Source organism: Phyllostomus discolor, chromosome 4, assembly GCF_004126475.2.
Source record: "Phyllostomus discolor isolate MPI-MPIP mPhyDis1 chromosome 4, mPhyDis1.pri.v3, whole genome shotgun sequence".
Classification (NCBI taxonomy): domain Eukaryota; kingdom Metazoa; phylum Chordata; class Mammalia; order Chiroptera; family Phyllostomidae; genus Phyllostomus; species Phyllostomus discolor.
This window is the reverse complement of record NC_040906.2, coordinates 104,854,670-104,874,143: the sequence shown is the minus strand read 5'-3', so window position 1 is coordinate 104,874,143 and position 19,474 is coordinate 104,854,670. Positions and strand designations below refer to the sequence as shown.

General features: G+C 48.9%; 2 protein-coding genes and 1 long non-coding RNA gene across 4 annotated transcripts; 2 read left to right on the top strand and 1 right to left on the bottom strand.

The window, feature by feature from the left end:
- Positions 1 to 954: 954 nt before the first annotated feature.
- On the bottom strand, positions 955 to 3,187 carry LOC118500159. The gene is made up of 2 exons (XR_004902700.1): positions 2,502 to 3,187; positions 955 to 1,746 (listed from the first exon to the last, which is right to left on the bottom strand). It is a non-coding gene; the product is annotated as an uncharacterized LOC118500159 (long non-coding RNA).
- PRRT1 (proline rich transmembrane protein 1) lies at positions 2,021 to 7,069 on the top strand. Of its 2 annotated transcripts, none has more exons than XM_028509986.2 (4): positions 2,021 to 2,346; positions 3,573 to 3,788; positions 4,373 to 4,558; positions 4,704 to 7,069. In XM_028509986.2, exons 1-4 carry the CDS (start codon positions 2,119 to 2,121, stop codon positions 4,878 to 4,880), a joined length of 807 nt encoding a protein of 268 aa, XP_028365787.1. In that variant the 5' UTR covers positions 2,021 to 2,118; the 3' UTR covers positions 4,881 to 7,069. The 2 variants fall into 2 exon arrangements, with proteins under 2 accessions (XP_028365787.1, XP_028365786.1); XM_028509985.2 differs by having other exon boundaries at positions 2,022 to 2,346; positions 3,253 to 3,788.
- A 10,222-nt stretch (positions 7,070 to 17,291) lies between these two features.
- On the top strand, positions 17,292 to 19,005 carry FKBPL (FKBP prolyl isomerase like). Its single transcript, XM_028510783.2, has 2 exons — positions 17,292 to 18,307; positions 18,515 to 19,005. The coding sequence occupies exons 1-2, from the start codon at positions 17,933 to 17,935 to the stop codon at positions 18,980 to 18,982; spliced, it is 843 nt and encodes a 280-aa protein (XP_028366584.1). The 5' UTR covers positions 17,292 to 17,932; the 3' UTR covers positions 18,983 to 19,005.
- Positions 19,006 to 19,474: the final 469 nt, after the last annotated feature.

Below are 19,474 nucleotides of genomic sequence, written 5' to 3'. Positions count from 1 at the left end.
TGTGTCTTTGCAAAAAGCCCAACTCCTGTAAGTCTAGGTAGACTGCCTTCTTTCTCCATCCCACCCCCCATCTATGCACTCCAAGATGTGATAAACTAATAAAAAGACTGCAGTCAGCCCTGGCTGGTGTGGCTAAGTGGATTGAGTGCTGGCCTGTGAACGAAAAGGTTGCTGGTTCGATCCCCAGTCAGTGCACATGCCTGGGTTATGGGCCAAATCCCTAGTAGCGGATGTGGGGGAGGGGGAGGCAACCACACATTGCTGTTTCCCTCCCTCTCCTCTCTCTAAAAATAAATAAATATATTTTTAAAGAAGACTGTAATTACCACTGTGCCCCCAAGTTGACTTAGGAGGTGGCTTTGTGTCTCGGGGGTGAGAGATGGGGACATTTATTTTATTTTTTAAATTTCATTTATTGGATTTTTAGACAGAGAGGAAGGGGAACAGAGAGGGAGAGATAAAAATCAATTTGTTGTTCCACTTACTCATGAATTTGTTTATTCTTTGTGTGTGTATGTTTTAAAAAATATGTTTTATTACTAGCAGCAGGAAGGACAAGCATGGGGTGGTAGATACACTGGGTTCAGGGTATGTGTGGTCCGTGAGGAGATGATGACTGGGAAGCAGGAAGGAAAGGGGGTAGGTCTGGAGGCCAGCTCTAAGGGCTCCTCAGGTGTGCTTCTGAGAATGGCTAAAGGACTCACAGCAAGCTACTGCCAGGTCACCAATAAGATTAAGAAATTCTCACCCTGGCTGGTGTAGCTCAGTGGATTGAGCGTGGGCTGCGAACCAAAGCATCACAGGTTCGATTCCCAGTCAGGGCACATGCCTGGGTTGCAGGCCATGGCCCCCAGCAACCGCACATTGATGTTTCTCTCTCTCTCTTTCTCCCTCCCTTCCCCCTCTAAAAATAAATAAATAAATAAAATCTAAAAAAAAAAAAAAAGGAAGAAATTCTTGGAAATCTAGCTGCCCATCACTGTTCACATCCAATTTCTTCATCATGCGGTCAAGGACACCGGGTTCCTTCTGGTTCTTTGCAAAGGCAGCCAGTTCTGTATTCATGAAGGTTAGGAACTCAGTCTTGGAAAGTATAGAGCTGTTACTGTCCTTTTCAACATACCTCCAGAAAACAGCAGAGGCTCGGTGCACTGCTCAGTCTCTGTAGGACTGGACATTTTTGCCATGTCAGAGTAAAGCGCACAGAGGCTGTGAGCAGGGAGCAGCGCAGCCACCTCTGGGTGGCAGCGGCTGCGAGTGGGCTGTTTGTTGATTCTTGTATGCGCCCTGACCAGGCAATATTGACATATCAGGATGGTGCTCTAATCTACTGATCTACCCAGCCAGGGTGGGGTCAGGGGGATTTAAGAAATGAATCTGAACACCAATGGGTCCAGGAACTCAAAGGAGCCCAATAAACAAAGGGGGAAAAGGGATCAAGTACATATTCCCAAACTGAGCTTCTGGAAATGAGGGGTTGATTCATCCCCTCCCTCTCCCAGGGCACCTCAGCTCATTCACCCAGGTGGAAGAAAGTATCGATACATCCCTCCCTTCCTCTTGGTCCTTCCCCCTCCCCATCCCACACACCACTTACTCCAGCTATCATAGACCTGTGCCTCCCACTTTACCTCCCCATTGACCTCAGGCGAGGATGGCAGGTCGAGGCCACAACCCTGGGAACTTTTCAGGCCATTGCAGGTCTCAACTCTACACACAGTTCTCTCTCATACACAGTTCTCTCTCCTAAAGTAGGTAAAGTAGGGTCAAGAATTTGGGAGAAGATTCTGGGACATCAAAAGGGACTCTGAGGGAAGCTGGAGGGGAGACCTAACCAGAATGAACCAGATCTTCAGGGAACTGGGGAATTGAGTCCGCTAAGCACCTGCTCAGTTCCTCCTTACAATCTAATCACTACAGCCAGCCTTGGAGGGGAAGACTCTAGAGAGTTCTCTCCCTCCTCCTTTTCTTTAGTCCCACCCCCCTCCCCTTGCCTGGTCTTGCTTGCCTCCCTGTTTCCATGACAACTCCAAGGGACCCCAAACTTGGGGGTGGGGGCTTGAATGCTGGGGTGAGAGAAGGAGAGATGCAGGGTGAGGAGGGGAGACGAGTAGGGGTATGTCTGAAGCGCTCCCCAACTCCTGCCCCGGTCCCTTTAAGCTCCCCCCCCTCCCAGCTCTCCCTCCTTTCCACCCCCCACCCCCGCCGCTGTCTTCTCTCCATCTCTTGTGCTGCTGCTGGCTGCGCAATCTGTGCACCCAGACTCCGACGCCAGTTGGGGACCCAGACTCCAGCTGCAGGGACCCTGCCCCAGTGAGACCACAAGCATGTCATCGGAAAAGTCAGGTAAAAATCCACACCAAAATCTCCTACCCCCTCTAAGATCTCCTGACTCTCCCCACACCCTCGGCTCCAACCCTCTCCCTTACTTCTCCCTAGCGGGTGGTTTGGTTTCATTCCCCTTCTATCCAGCTCTCAACCACCCCCTAGGTCCCCCTTACTATATCACTTCCTTTCCTTCTTCCAGTTTCAGCCTCTGCCTCCTGCCAACAACATGGACAGCAGGGGGGAGGTTGAGGCAGTAAGGGAAGTACAGAATGGCTTAGCATCAGCCAGGTAGTGCAAGGATAGCATCATTGGGAGTGATAGACAGACAGGTGACACTGGCTGGGATGGCGACATCCAGGACATCCAGTGGGGAAATACAGAGACACTATCAGATGGGGGTTGTCAGTGGGGTAAAATGCAGGTGGGCCTTCTTTCTCAGCCCTAAAAAAAGTCCTGAGATTCCCAGAAAGGCTAGGGCACCCCTTCACCACTGAAGGAATGGCAGAGTGGAACATGTCATCCTACATGTGCTTACACAATTGTTGAACTGAGCACATGTTAAACAGTGTTGTATGTGTACCCATGCATACACACAGGACTAGCTCAGAGAGGCAAAGCCATATGCCAAGGAGTACAGGAGATTGGGTCTGCTGGCGAAAGCTGTGTGCGCCTTGCTGTGAGAAGCAGAAAGGAGCAGTGGAAGTTATGACCTCAAAACTAAATTGAAAGACAGAAGGGGGGCACAGATGGCCTAGATACAACCCCTCTCCTACCCCCAAAATGAGAGATGGCTTCTCACCCATCGCCTCCGTCTCTCCCATTACCTTTCTCCATCCTCGACCCTCTCCATCTCCCCCTACCCCTCCTTAATTTCATCTCTGTCTTATCTCTCCCTGTACCCTCACCTCTGCTCACTGCCCCCAGGCCTCCCCGACTCAGTCCCTCACACCTCTCCGCCACCCTACAATGCTCCCCAGCCACCGGCCGAACCCCCCGTCCCGCCCCCACAGGCAGCCCCCTCCTCGCACCACCACCACCACCACCACCACTACCAGTCTGGCACCGCCACCCTACCGCGCTTAGGGGCTGGCGGCTTGGCTTCTGGGGCCACCGCTCAGCGTGGTCCCTCCTCCTCTGCCACTCTGCCACGACCCCCACACCACGCCCCGCCCGGCCCGGCCTCCGGGGCGCCCCCACCTGGCTGCGCTACCTTGCCCCGCATGCCACCCGACCCTTACCTGCAGGAGACTCGCTTCGAGGGCCCACTGCCCCCACCACCGCCCGCCGCCGCGGCCCCGCCCCCGCCGGCGCCCTCCCATACTGCCCAGGCCCCCGGCTTCGTGGTGCCTACGCACACCGGGACGGTAGGCACCCTGCCGCTGGGGGGCTACGTGGCCCCCGGCTATCCCTTACAGCTGCAGCCTTGCACTGCCTATGTGCCAGTCTACCCAGTGGGCACGGTGAGTACCGGGCAGACAGGGGCCTGGGAGGAGGAGGAGGGCACGATGGGGCAAAACCAGGAACTGGGGACACCTTGGGGGCTAGTGTGATAGAGAAACAGGGTCAGGGGACCTGGTAGTCTTCGGGGGTAAGGCCAAGTGGAGGAGGGACTAGGGAAAGGCCTGAGAGTGGGGCAGGGAGGGTGTCCGGCAGTTAGTCAGGGTCAGAGCTCATGGCCTGAAAGAGGGAAAAGAACAGATAGGGAGAAGAAACCTGAGACTGAGTAGGGGAGGCCAGGTAGATACCAGAGAGAAGAAACAGGGTCTGAAGTGAGACCTGGGCAGCGCTGGAGGGGCCACAGCTTGGGGGAGGGAGTGTGGAGACCCCCAGGATAGAGGGTTAACGATTGCAAGGAAGGGAGGAGAGGGGCCGAGGTAGAATTAGGTATTCTGGAAGGCTAATGAATGAGCAAGTTCTTTGAGAAGCAACACCCAGGAACTGTGCTTTTAAAAACCGCTCTTCCAAGAGCGGAACGTTGTGCGGCTCAGAGAGGGTCTGAGTGAAGCTCTCTCCACCCCCTCCCCCACAAACCTTCGTTCCACAGCCCTATGCAGGCGGGACCCCGGCGGGAACGGGAGTAGCCTCCACGCTCCCCCCACCGCCCCAGGGTCCGGGGCTGGCCCTGCTGGAGCCAAGGCGCCCGCCGCACGACTATATGCCCATCGCTGTGCTGACCACCATCTGCTGCTTCTGGCCTACAGGCATCATCGCCATCTTCAAGGCAGTGCAGGTTTGTGTGTGATGGGGGCATTTGGGGAGGAGGCTCACTCGATTTTTTTGTTACTCCCGAGGAGTGCTGGACGTTCTAGGGAGCATCTTAGTGAGAGGCTGAGACATAGTTCTCTGATCCACTTTTCCCCCACTCTCCCCCGCAGGTGCGCACGGCCTTGGCCCGTGGAGACATGGTGTCTGCCGAGATCGCTTCTCGCGAAGCCCGGAATTTCTCCTTCATCTCCCTGGCGGTGGGCATCGCAGCCATGGTGCTCTGTACCATCCTCACCGTGGTCATCATCATTGCCGCACAGCACCACGAGAACTACTGGGATCCGTAAGGACGCCCTCGGCCCCTCCCCGCCCTGCACCCCTCGGCCTCCTAAGCGCGTTCTGCAGTCTTGCCGTGGATCCAATGGGCACCCTGCACACCCGCCCCTGGGGCTACCGGACTTCTACACGTCCTGAACTCGGACTCCGCAGAACCTCTCGCCTTCCTGGCACGCTCCAAATCCAGTTCCTCAGGAACCCCGCCAAAGCCCACACTCCCACAGACGCCGCTTGCGCCACACCCTCAAAGACGCCGCTTCCCTGGATCTCAGCCAAATGCTGGCCCCCAGTCGCTCCAGACCCCCAGCCCTTCTGAATGCAGCGCCCCTAGTGGAGCTCCCTGGGTGTTTGCTGCGCCGCTTGGAGACTAGTCCCCCAAACCCCTCCTCCTCTGTAGGCCCCACCCCGCTATGGCAATGTCCCGCCTCCAGGCTCCCACTGCGCTTTCTTCTCTTCTTGCGGCGGTGATTGGGTTTGTGGCCCCAGACCGAGTTCCCAGACAGACTCTTCCCCTTTAACTGGCGCTAGGACCCAGCACCGGGGTAGGAAGGATCCCCAGGCTCACTCCGGGTTTTTGTTTTTCTCTTTTTTTTCTAGTAGTTTTCTCATCTCCCACCCCATGTCTCCACCGATTTTCCTGCTAATTCCAGAACCTCTATTTTTGGTTTGTTTTGATTTGATTTGGAATGAGATTTGGGAGGTTCCTAGTTTAGGACCCTTCTCCCTGGGATGAAGATTGCGTCCCGTTCTCTGTAAATACTCCTTTCCACCTCTCCCAACCCCTGAGTAGCCAGGCAGAAGGGACCTCAGGGTACCGACCTTCCAATGTCCGGAGGGAGCCGGCCGCTCCCCACTTCCCTGGGCATTTCCCAGTTTATTCTGATCCATGTGTGAGTGTGTGAGTGTGAGTGTGTGTGTTTGTGTGTGTGTGTGTGAATTTCTGAAAGACATTATTAAAGAGTCTAAGTCTATTTACTAACCGCAATTCCGAAGACTGAAGCTTTGCAAAGACCCTGCTCTTTTGGTTCCCCATTTCCACCTCCCCTCATTTCTCCTTGGAGTGTGGTGGGGGAAGAAAACTGACAGACAAACTAACAGAGGCAGATTTCCGGGACACCAGAGAGACACACAAGTACAGGGAGAAGGGTTCCTCAGGATACTACCTGGGACGATCTTGCGGTCCATTCTCAGTGGGGATTTCCCCAACACACATTTTCCACTCTCTACCACACTGGGCTTAGGGTTTGGAGAGGGATAAAATACAATGAGATCCAGGGATCTATCCCTAGGACTCCAGGAAGTCAGGAGGAAAGAAGAGGGCAGACCATTCTGAAGAAGTTGGTCAGAGATAGGCTGGCAGGGGCAGAGAAAAGATGCCAGCTACCCACAGTGGTTCCTGTTTAGGGGCTGGAAGGTGACAGACAACTTGAATTAGAACCCTAAGTGGTGTGTTGTACAAGTATAGGGAAGGCAAAGGGAAAAGAGCTGTGAGAGCCTGTCTCAGTCTATGTCAGCTGCTATAACAAAAATAGCACTGACTGGGGTGGCTTATAAACAACAGTAATTTATTTCTCAGAGTTCTGAAGGCTGGAGGTCTGAGTTCAGGGTGCTAGCACCATCAGGTGTGGGAGGGCCCTCTTCTGGTTTGCAGACTTCTCATCATATCTTCACATGGCAGAAGGGGTGAGAGAACCCTGTGTGGTCTGTTCCATAAGAACACTAATCCCATGCATGAGGGCTCACCCTCAGGACCTAATCACCTCCCATAGGAACCACCTCCATAAGAGTACCATCTCTGCACATTGGGATTTTAATGTATGAATTTTGGAGGGAACACATTCAGACTACAGCAGAGCCCCAAGGAGGAGGTCTCTGAAATCCTCTTAAATCCAGTTGGGTCTATTTGTCCTCTTCTACCCTGAGGGCAGGTCAAGGGGCCTCTTGGGGAGGGGAGGGGGCACAAGCAGTGGACTTGGAATCTTTGGTTGTACACCTGAAGAACATGGTCCTATCCTGGCTCCATGCATTCAGACAGTGTGCGGATACCATGCAGGATGCTGGTGAGACATCTGCTGAGACAGCAGATGAGAACACTGGCTTCATGGAGTTAAACTAGAAATAGGAGACATGGGAAGAGGATGGGATGGGGTGTGCAAATCATAGGTTCTCCATTAATTTTTTATCTTCACCCCAAGGACATTTTTTTCATTCCTTTTCAAGAGAGAGAAACACTGATTCGAGAAAGAAGCATTGAAGCATTGATTGGTTGCTTCCCGTAACCACCTGAACTGAGGATGGGTTGTGCCAGCACAAGGATTGAACCCACAACCTGGGTATGTGCCCTGACCGGAATGTGCAACCTTTCGGTTACAGGACAATGCTCCAACCAACTGAGCCACACTGGCCAGGGCATGGGTTCATGGGTTCTCCTTTAGACATTTCAGGTTGAATGTGCCTTTCTCACCAAACTTCTTTTATTTTAAAGATTTTATTGATTTATTTTTAGAGAGAAGGGAAGGGAGAGAGAAAGAGAGAGAGAGAGAGAAACATCATTGTGTGACAAATACATCTGTCAGTTGCCTCTCACGTGCCCTGGACTGGGGACCTGGCCCATAACCCAGACATGGGGCCTGACTGGGAGTCAAACTAGTGACCTTTTGGTTTGCAGGCCAGCACTGAATCCACTGAGGCACACCAGCAGGGCCTCACCAAACTTCTTGAAAAAAGAATTCATGTTTGCAACCTCTACTTCCTTACCACCTACTCATTTTTCTCCCTTAAATAAGGGAGTATTATTGTCACAGACATTTCTTTGTCTTTCTTTCATACCTACTGTTTCTTAACCCTTTGAAATATGCTTCCATTCCCTGCTCAGATAGTATCCAATGACCAGCCTTGGCTGGTGTGGCTCAGTGGATTGAGTGCCAGCCTGCAAACCAAAGGATCACCAGTTCAATTCCCAGTCAGGGCACATGCCTGGGTTGCAGGCCAGGTCCCCAGTGAGGGGTGCATGAGAGGCAACCACACATTGATGTTTCTCTCCCTCTCTCTGTCCCTCCTTTCCCCTCCCTCTAAAAATAAATAAATAAAATCTTAAAAAAAAAAAGAAGAAAACAGTACCCAATGACCAGAAGTGACCAGGAGCCAAAATCAATGGCATTTTACTGAACCCTTCCATGTTTGTCCCTTGACCTTGGATTCTTCACTCTCCCAGGGTCAGAGACAGGTCATCCCTTTCCCCTTTATCTTCATTTACACCTCTAATTATTTTCCTCCCCCAACCCTTGTTTTATCTCCTCTCTTCCCCTTAGAGCTTACTCTGGATTTTTTCCTTCTTTGGGAGTGTCCCTTGAAAATCTCATCCACCCCAAATTCAGACATCATTTCTAATGTTTCTCTGCAATAGACTGATGTTTGTGTTACCCCAAAATTCATATATTGAAACTTGATCCCCAATGTGACAGTAGAGCCTTGGGGTGTGCTTAGGTCATGAGGAAGGACTGTCATAAATGGGATTAGTACCCTTACTAAAGAGATTTCAGAGAGTTCCCTTGCCCCTTCCCCCATGTAAGGGCATAGTTAGAAGACAGCCATCTATGAACCAGAAGTGGCTGTCAGCAGACACTGAATCTGTTGGTCTCTTGATCTTGGACTTCCCAGCCACCAGAACCCTGAGAAACAAACGTCTGTTGTTTATAAGCTACCCAGTTTATGGCATTTTGTTACAGCAGCCCAAGTTTACTAAGACATTATCCAACCTATATATGTATATGCAGGCATTCTTCCAGGGCCTGTGGAGCACCCACATGGACCATGCTGCTGGTTCTCCAAACTCAGCATGTTCCAAACCAAACCGATGAAATACTACTGAAAACCTGCTTTCCTGTCTCTATTAATGGCACCATTTTCCCAGCACCCTTATCTGAAAACTTGATGCCTTCTCCAACTCCCTCCTACCTTTACTTTTGGTTTGCTGACAAGCTGAGTCAATTCTACCATCACAATATCTTTTGAATCTTATAACTTTTCCCCAGCCCTTGCTGGAAAAATTATCTCATGCAGGATTATTGCAACAGCTCCCCTAACAGGTCTCCCTACTTCCTACCTCTACCTACTCCAAGTCCCTCTTAACGAGGCTGTCAGGTTATTCTCCCTACACACACTTAAATAACCCCAATGTTCAACAGGCTTGCAAACTTCCCTACTGCTTACTCAATTATTTACAAAATTTTAATTTGGTGCTCAATGCTTTCTATAACTTAAAATCATTTGGCGTTCTCTCTTCAACCTAATCTCCAACCAAAGTGAATTACTCATCATATCGACCTCCAGGTCTTTACCCAGCCATCTTCAAATCTTAGACCTCTTTCTCCAACCTCTGCCTGTTATAAACAAATCATTTGCTGCTTACCGTGTGTTTCAGACCACATCTAAGCCTTTGTTCAGGATGTTCTTTCACATTTCACATCTGCTGCTCCTCCACTTGGCTAAAATTTACCTATTCTTCAAGGCCCAGATCAGTTCAGCCTCTCACCTCCAGCAAGACGGAATCTCTCACTCCCACAGGTTGGACTAAGCAGTGGGTTTCTCAACAGAGCTGCAGCATTCCTTGGGGCAATGGTTCTCAGCTCTGCTCACAAATTAGATTCATCTGGGGAGCATTTAAAAATCCCAAAGCCCTGTTTGCATCTAGACTAATTAAATCAATCTCTGCAGATGGTACTCAGGCATCAATATTTTTAAAGACATCCCTAGGTGATTCCCATGAGCAGTGAAGGCTGGGAATCACTTCAGGGACCACCAATGGGGAGGGGAGAGGACAAAAGGTGTGGCTTCAAACAGAGTAACTTCCTCTAGAAGAAAGGTACCAGGTCTAAAACCTACTCATTATTGACATTATCTGCATTTCCCCCATCTCTTCTCATCTGAGATCTTGATGTACTCACCTCACATGCTTTGTGAATGCAGGAGCCAAAAGTGGATTATCACTGGTTTTCAGATCCTTTCAGACAAAACCTCTTTGGACTCAATTGAACTAAAAGGAATTAGGCAGGGAAAAAAGTAATTGCAAATTATTTCTCCCAGATCTCTTCACCTCACTCTGAATCTTCTTTTCTCAGGAAGCTTGTCCCAGTTTGAGTCTCCTCCCACCTTACCTCAGCTCCCTCCCAGCATGTTGTTCTTGGCCCTTGTACCCTATCAACAAAGACACTGTCCTCCAGGAGAGGCTCTGACCCCTGTAACTTCTCCTTGGAGCTCTGATTCCCCATGACTCCATTCGGGGTCACCAATCCTTCTTCGTTCATGAAGATCCAGTACCTCCAATGATGTTTCTCTCCTCTCCCCAGCCATTCACTCCCTGGGGCAAATCTTTGACTCAGTTGTTACCAATAACTGCCACTTGTCAAAATCTCTTCAGTCATGTGATGCCACCCCCTCATCTGCCCAGAACCCCCATTCCAAAATTCTCCATCCCTACCCAGACCTCCCATCCACTGACTCTCTCATTCTTCTTTGATGTTTGATCCCCTCAATTTCTCACGTCCCTCCTTACCCAGTGTAGGACCCCAGGTTCAACACGATAATTACCTCTCAGCCCTTGCTCCTCTCTCTCCAACACATTTTATTCCTGGTTAAATCCAACTCTGCCTGCTCCACACTTGCACTCAACAACTAAACACATCTGGGGGAAAACACTTGTACTCGCTGGTCTCACTGCCTGTGGGCCTTCAGTGTGGCCTGCCAGCCCACATTTCCGCGGTTGGTTTGCATTCCTCAAATCTGAGACCACAAGTTTACAAGATGACAACCTTCCTTTTTATTTCAGTGAGAAAATAGAAACTGAGAATTTCCTCATGGTCTCATTCCTAAATTTACCAGTCCATTGCGTCTCTGCCATATTCACTGACATCCCCTCATTACTGCAGAGAAGCCGACCTGCTCCCAGCTTCACCTGTCTGTGCACTGCGACCCAGTCCCTTCTCACCTGAGCAGAAACAGGCTCTTGAAATGATTCCCTGTCTCTCCCACATAATCTGTTTTCCCCTCTTTACTAAAACATTTCCATCATCATAAAAACATACTATAATAATAAGTTGTCTTTGAGAAGAAATAAGAAAACCTCACTTGCTACTTGCCTAGTAGTAAAAGCACAACATTCAGAAAAGTGGTTACCCTTGGTGGGAGGGGACACATAGGGAGGGAGCTTCAGCAACAGCGGGGAGGCTTTCTTTCTTAAGCTGCATTATGTTCATTTACTTTGTGACATATATGTGCCAAGACTGAGAAACCCTGGACTAGACCCATTAGCAACATTTACACAGCTAATCACGCCTCCCTCCTTGAAATGCTCTTCTTCACTTTAAATACTCTTTCTGGATTCAACTAAAGAAGGTCTTTCTTAGTTTCTTATTGCTGCTCCTTCTTGTCTCCACTGACAGCTTCTATTGTCTTCCAGACTCCTAAATGTTAGAGGGCCTCAGAACTCTGCCCTTGGCCTCTCCTCTACCCTAGTCAAGCTCCCCTGACTAACCCCTTAACTGGATTTTCTGCTTCCATTTTTGGCTGATACAGTCCTCCCTCCATGCAGAAACCAGAGTGATCTTTCAAATTTCCAGATGATATCATTCACCTTGCTCAAACCCTCTGATGGTTTCTCAATCACACTTAGAACAAAATCGAAACCCTTATCCTGGCCTGCGAAGCCTACCTAGCCCCCTTCCTCCCCACCTCGCTGACTTAATCCCCACCTACTATTTCCCTTCCTTCCTCTGCTCAACCCACTCTGGTTCCCTTACTGTTCTTCCAGCTACTATGAGGTTGGCATAAAAAATCCAATTCCTTCCTGCCTCAGGGCCTTGGCGCTGCTGTATTCTCTCTGGACACATTCCTTCAGATACATGTGTGTGCGCGCTCCCCTTATGTCTGCACCAGTATCACCTCCACAAGGAGGCTTTCCTCATTACTTGATTAAAAATAGCATTGTGCACATGTGGGAGCATTTTCTAGCCATTCCTTTACCCTGCTTCATTGTGTTTATATTACATTATATTATTTTTTATGTAATCATTTATCTAATACCACCTGATTATACAGAATTGACATTATATCTCCTGATGGATTTTTTAAAAAGATTTTATTTATTTTTAGACAGGGGAAGGGAGGGAGAAAGAGGAGGAGAAAAACATCAGTGTGTGGTTGCCTTTCTCACGCCCCCAACCAAGGACCTAGTCTGCAGCCCAGGCACGTGCCCTGACTGGGAATTGAACTGGTGACCCTTTGGTTCGCAGGTCAGCACTCAAGCTACGGAGCCACACCAGCCAGGACTGCTGATGGATTTTTATAGCCTATTATCTCCACTTGAATATAAGGTACAAAAGATGCAGAACTTTTTCCCACTGCGTTATTCCCAGGAGCCAGCACAGTGCCTGGCCCAGGGGCGGTCGTCCATGAGGTTCTGCTGAATGACTGAATAGGGAGCACCTGGAGTCGTGTGAGGAGAAAATGAAGTGCTATACATCAGACTTAGCACAAGGCCTGCTACTGTGGTCATAATGTGGTCAGGGCTCGGTAAAGAGCAGCTCTCATCATTAAGCATTTCACTGTGGTAAAGGCTGCCTCGTCCTGCCCAAAAGCCCAGTGTAGAAGGGAAGCAGAAGCCAAATGCTTTGGGAGTGAACAGCAGGAACAATTTTGACATAAATCCCAGAACAAAGAACCACAGAATGGGGATTTATTTAGCCTTTGGAAAACTAGAATTTTTTGTACGTATGCTGATGCTAAATGGCAGAAAGCAAGTGCAGCATATGGTCCCATGTGGTGAATGTGGAACACAGTGGGATGTGAGGGTGTCAAAACTTCCAATGGGCTCAGTGCCTGGTGACAGGGCAGCACGAACAGGTATTGGAATACTCTGAGAGCTGAGATTGACAACCCAGAGATGAATAATACTGGGAGTAAAGTGGCAGTCCTTTCCTAATCTCTCCTGCATTGTACTGCTTTCTCCACCTGCAGTAAATCCCTTCAATCTCAGCATGTCAAAATTATGGCCCACCAAGGCTCAACTCTCTGGACTACTTTTCAGATAATCCCCAATTAGACATAACTTCCCTACTACTTACCATTTTTGCCCTTGCATCTGGAGCTTTGGTTAAATAACCCTTCACTCTTATTAGACTACTGATGGTTAACTCTGTCTTTTAAAAAAGTTTTTAGTCCTGGCTGGCAAAGCTCAGTGGATTGAGCACAGGCTGCGAACCAAAGTGTCGCAGGTTCGATTCCCGGTCAGGGTACATGCCTGGGTTGCAGGCCATGACCCCCAGCAACCGCACATTGATGTTTCTCTCTCTCTCTCTTTCTTCCTCCCTTCCCTCTCTAAAAATAAATAAATAAAATCTTTCAAAAAGAGATAAGGTTTTAAAAAATTTAGATTTATTTATTTAATTTTACAGAAAGGGGAGGGGAAGGGAGAAAGAGAAGGAGAACAACATCAATGTGCAAGATACACACAGATTGGTTGCCTCCCACATGCCCCCAACTAGGGACCTAGCCCACAACCCAGGCATGTACCCTGACTGGGAATTGAACTGGCAGCTTTTCAGTTTGCAGGCTGGCTCTCAGTCCACTGAACCACATCAGCCAGGGCTAACTAACTCTGTCTTTATCTCCACATTTCATTGATGAATTCTGAGTATTCAGCAAGGATTATTGAATGAATAAGAAAGAACCTTACTTCACCCATTTAGAGGGTAGGTATTCTATCCTCTGTGTGTGGAAAAACCACCAGCTCTCAAGTTATCCTGTACCAGCTCCTAGACCTCATCTTGGATTCTGCCATCAGGTCAGATCTTTAATGAGGACAAAACGATGTTCTTATGGGATAGGACAAAGAAGTAGCAGAATATGTCCAGATCCTCCGAGACACCTTGGAAGAAGGGATCTCAGAAACAAGGAAGGAAAGAAGTGACTCCAGGTGGGATGTAAAACAATCATTTATTTATACATAACTCCTCAGAAACTTGTCAAATATGGGGTTTTCCCTCAGACCCATCTTCAGGAAGGCATTCAGTGCCCCCTTGGAAGAGGGAATAATTGTTCCAGAATGGGGCTCATCTTCCTTAATCGCAGCTAGAAGAATCAGTTGACCCCCCCACCCCCCGCCCAGGTCCTTCCATTCTCCCAAATGTATTTTTGACTTTTTTAAAAGTTCTTAGCTTATTAATCCCATCATGAAAAATCTGCACAATCACCACAGATGAAGTTACTGAAGAACATTTACTCCTGTTGTCCAGGAGTAAATGTTCTTCCAACTCACTTTTTGCAGCACCAGCACTGGCATCTGCAGCCCCTCTTTCTTTACCCTATTCTTACATTCCTTTCCCTGTTTTTTTGAGGTATTTTCCTCTCATACAGGACATGCCTTGTATGTCTATGGGTTCATTTCTCTTTGTGTGATCCCAGGAATCATGCCAAAGCCAGTTGTCTTTCCACCACCAAAATGGGTTCTGAATGCAAATACAAAGATGACACCTGATGTGGTCTTACACATTTTGGCTGGTTTTCCCCGGATTTCTGTCTTAGGTACTGTTGCCTTCCCAGAATGAAGGACATCAATGGCCATTTGTTTCCACTGAAGTAGTGTACTGGTCATGAACTTCTGGATCCAGACAGTTACTGTATTGTTCCTGATGGTAGCTGATCTTTAAGCAGCCAGGAAGGAAAAAAAAAAAGGCTTTAACTTTCTTAACCCAGAGTTTCCCATAATCTCACTCCCTTTCCAGAGATTCCTATGTGCTCCTCCCTACCACCCTTCTTACCTGAAGCTGGGAAAGTATCTTAAGCACAAGGTAAGTATGTTCCAGTTGCATCCATACACTTTGATGCTGGTGAGGTTAGTTCCTGTGCCACCAAAGGAAAAAGAGGGAGCAGAGGACACTTCTAGTGAGAGGGTGGGATGGAACTCAGTCACTTGGGGAAGAAGGCTCCTTTTCATCTCTTCCCCTCAAGTCTGCTCTTCTATCTCATTCTCAAATCTTTAGGGAAAAGAGAGAGAAGAGAGACATCACTACTTCCTCACTCCCCAGTCCAAGCCTCTGTCCCAACAGGTAAGCAATTTTTTATTTGTCATCTTCTTTTTGTGTCTTCTTCAGATCCCAGGTTCTCCAGCCAGGCCTGGGGATATAATCCTCCTGGCTTGTTTCCCTCCTACTTCCTAATTCCTTGGAGACTGTTCTCAGAGAGCTGAGCCCCACTGTCATGAGACTCAAGGGGCAGGAAGTGGGAGAGAGCAAGCAGTGTGAGTCAGTCAGCATTCATGCACTGACATTGTGGCTCTTCACATGTTCACTCCTTCCTAGTCCTGTGTTTCTCAAGCTGAGACCTGGGGGAATCTACATACCCATGGGTTTCTCTTTGGGGACTTCTGAGTCCTCTTATAAAACCTGAATTTTGTGTTTTCATTTTGATGGGTTATCTTTTAAAAAATAAAAACATTCATTCTGGATGAATATTTTTTTTGGCAGTTTCAGCACCTATGTTTGCATTGGGTTTTATAGTCACAATGGTGATAAGAGATCACCCAAAGAGCCAAAGTTGACCAGTTAATTCAGTGTTTCTCAATAGGGGGTCTATAGGTATGTTCTCAGAGCTTCAGTTCTAATTCATTCTTTAGATGCCAGCAAAAATAGCTCATCCTCAAGGGATATTCCCTTATCCCTTATTCACTGCCATAGCACCTCACACTTTTTCATGGCACTGCAATTGCTTATTCTCCTGGGCCAGACTGGAAGTTCCATGAGAACACGAACTGTCTGTCTCACTCACCTATGTATCCCCAGTTCCTAGCATACTGCCTGGGAAACATAGCAGGTACTTGACAAATACTCATTGAATGAATGAATGAGTATTTGAGACACAAAAGAAGAAAAGTTCCCTGCCTTGCAGTCTATTCTAAAGGAAACACACACACACACACACACCTTACAAAGCAATACATTTGTAGCAGAGTATATAGTTCCTTTAAACTGAAAGAAGCTGATCTTTGAAGGGTCATTGGAGTGGCCCTCTTAGTTAGGGCACACATAATACAAATTAGCAATTTTTGTCTGGGGATTAGGGTACAATCAAACCTTTTGTGACTCATTCCAGATTTCCTTCCTTTCCCAGAAATCCCTGAAATGGAAAGAGGAAGAAACAGGGAGAAAAGATAGATTAATTTTTGATAGGAGCCCAGGGATTCCAAGAATGAGTATTTAGCCATAGGAGGAAGGAGGTGGCAGTGTACTAAGGTAACTCTGGCCCAGAACCCAGAAGTAAAACTTGAAAAAAAGGTCTAGGTTAGTGAGTCTCAACACAAAACAGGGAGTGGACTGTTTTGACACACCATCTGTGGATTATGAAACTATCTTCTGTCCTGACATGGCCCTTGTAGTATGGGGCACAATCTAGAGTGTTAAAGACCAAAATAAAGGAGCTAAAGTGAGGTTTGGAGAGTGGGATTTTCCTTTCCCAAAGAGCTGTGGTGGCCCAGCCTGTGCAGTGTGCTGGAGAAGCAAAGCTGAACCACAAAGGAACCTACATCTTCTATTAGGAGGAGGCCCAGTTCTCCACTGATAATACCCAGTGGAGCAGGTTATACCAGTTATGTGTGCAAAATATAGGATGTTCTGAAGGGGCACAAAGCAAGGTGTGAAGGGAACTGGGTGGGGTTATTCTATAGAATCATGCTATTCAAAGTGTGGTCCACGGAGCAGCAGCAGCAGAATCCAAAAGCTCGTAAAAAAAAAATGCAGAATCACAGGGCCCATCCAACTTCCTAAATCGCAACCTGCAATTTAAGTTCCCCACGTGATTTATAGTCAAATCAAAATTTGAGAACTAAGATTTCTTGAGGAAAAGGAGCTTGGCACTGGCTGGTGTGGCTCAGTGGATTGAGCCCCACCCCGCCTGCAAACCAAAAGGTCACTGGTTCGATTCCCTAGGGAACATGCCTGGGTTGCAGGGCAGGTCCCCATTGGCGGGCGCGCGAGGGGCAACCACAGGTAGATGTTTCCTTCTCTTTTTCCCCCATCTCTAAATATAAATTAATAAAAAGTAGAAGAAGAGCTTGAAGTCCATTATGAATATGAACGAAAAGGTAAGGAGAACGCTCAGGTGATCCCCTAAGGAAACAGGGCCAGTTGACGAGAAAACAGCCTGAGAGTTTATCTCGGAGCACCCTGGACTGATGGGCCAAGGAGTAGATAGTTGCCTCTAACTGGAAGCTCCGAACAAAGGGATCAAGTCAACAGCAAAGGGCCTGAAGCAGCCAGAAAAAAGGACGACTGGGCGGCTGTCGCTGTCGTCCACCACCAGTTCCACCATTCGCTACTCTCCGCATTCGCCCCAGTCTCCCGTTCCAGCACTTCTTCAGACTCGGTAACCTGGTCAGCCGCACTCGCCTAGCTCGGTTCGACTGGGCTTAGTTCGGTTGCTAAGGCCTGGAGCTTTCCGCTTGATTGGGGGAAATGATGTCACGCCTAAAAGGCGGGCTAACCAGACTTTTCCCGCCTCCGGATTGGCTGCCAGAAATCCGACTGGATTCGCCGCCTCGCGGGCTCCAAAATTAACTGTCAGTGTCCCTACTCCGCGGCCTCCTGCGGGCAGTCCTCGCCGCCTGCGGCAAGACTCCGAGGGCAGCACTCAGTGAGCACTTTGCTTCCAAAGGATAGGCGACCCGAGTGGTTCGGCCAGCGCCACCCGGCTAGGGTCTTCGGCAGCCCAGTGCTTTTGGACTCGATCGGTGTCCGTACTTGGGGCAGCTCCCCGAACCGCAGGGAATTGTGGAATTTATAGTTCTGGATTAGTTCCGGGTGGAACCCAGACTCTCGCAGGATATTTGGAGGGGGAAAAAAAAAATGAGGACCTTGAGGATCGGGGCCGGATCCAGAAAGACGGGAAAGGAGTCTAAATAGGAATCCTGCAATTAGCGTTGTTTTGATTTTTTTCCCCAAGCGTTGACCTGAATCTAGTCCATCCCTTTCCGACCCAAACTGATTACCCACGAGGGAAGGGACCAGGCAGCAAAATGGAGACGCCACCAGTCAATCCAGTGGGAGAGAAAGACACCTCTCAACTGCAACAACAGTGGGGAAAGAATCCTAAGAAGAACCGTGATTCAACTATTCAAATTAGGCAGCAGGTCCAAGAGCCTCCTACTGAAGTTCTTGAGCTGAGAAGGAGCCCAGATCCAGCCAGCAAAATTCTAGAGAATCCTCAAGAGACTGAAAAACTGGCTGCTGGACTTGAAGAAAACTCTGTTAAATCTCATGGATCAGCTAGTGAAATGCCAGAGCCCCTCCAATCTTCTGATCTCTGGTATTGTCCGGATGGGAGCTTTGTCAAGAAGATTATAATCCGTGGCCATGGCTTGGACAAACCCAAGCTGGGCTCCCGCTGCCGGGTACTGGCTTTTGGGTTTCCTTTTGGGTCAGGGTTGCCAGAGGGCTGGACAGAGCTAACTATGGGGTTAGGCTCATGGAGGGAGGAAACCTGGGGAGACCTCATAGAGAAATGCTTGGAGTCCATGTGTCAAGGTGAGGAGGCAGAACTTCAGATCCCTGGGCACTCTGGACCTCCTGTTAGGCTCACACTGGCTTCCTTCACTCAGGGCCAGGACTCCTGGGAGCTGGAGGCCAGCGAGAAGGAGACCCTGGCCAAGCAAGAACATGCAAGGGGCACAGAATTATTTCGAGCTGGGAACCCTGAAGGGGCTGCGCGATGTTATGGACGGGCTCTTCGGCTGCTGCTGACTTTACCCCCACCTGGCTCTCCAGAACAAACGGTCCTTCATGCCAATCTAGCTGCCTGTCAGTTGTTGCTAGGGCAGCCCCATTTGGCAGCCCAGAGCTGTAACCGGGTGCTCGAGCGAGAACCTGAGCATTTAAAGGCCTTGTACCGAAGGGGGGTTGCCCAGGCTGCCCTTGGGAACCTGGAAAAAGCAACTGCTGACCTCAAGAAGGTGCTGGTAGTAGATCCAAAAAACCAGGCAGCCCGGGAGGAGCTGGGAAAGGTGATCTTTCAGGGGAAGAAACAGGATGCAGGACTGGCTCAGGGTCTCCGCAAGATGTTTGGCTGATTAAAAGTTAAACCTTGCCCTTGCCTGATGGTTGTTTGTTGGATCGTCGTCCTGTATGCCAACACTTTGAGGATTCTATCCTGGGTCCAGGAACATGCTGGAGACAACTGATCAATGTTTGACCCTCACATCAATGCCCTCTTTCTCTCTTTCTCTCCTCCTTCCTCTCTCTAAAATCAATAAACATAGCCTCAGGTGAGGACTTAAAAAAAAAGTTAAAAGAGACAGGAATCTGAATTGTGGACTGTGCAGTGAGAATGGGAGGGATGGGCCCAGAGGGAAGATTTCAGATGTACCTCATTCCCAGCATTTGCCTTCCTAGGGGAGGTAGCAGTGCATCGCTTCCCTTTTTTACCCCTAAAAAGGCATGGTTACATATGTTTTGTTGTAGGGGGCTTAGCCATTTCCGAAGATGAATAGGACTGACTGGGGGAGACAGCAGACCTTTAAATCCTGTGAACTACATGTCCCTGAGCTTGCTCGCTGGGTCCC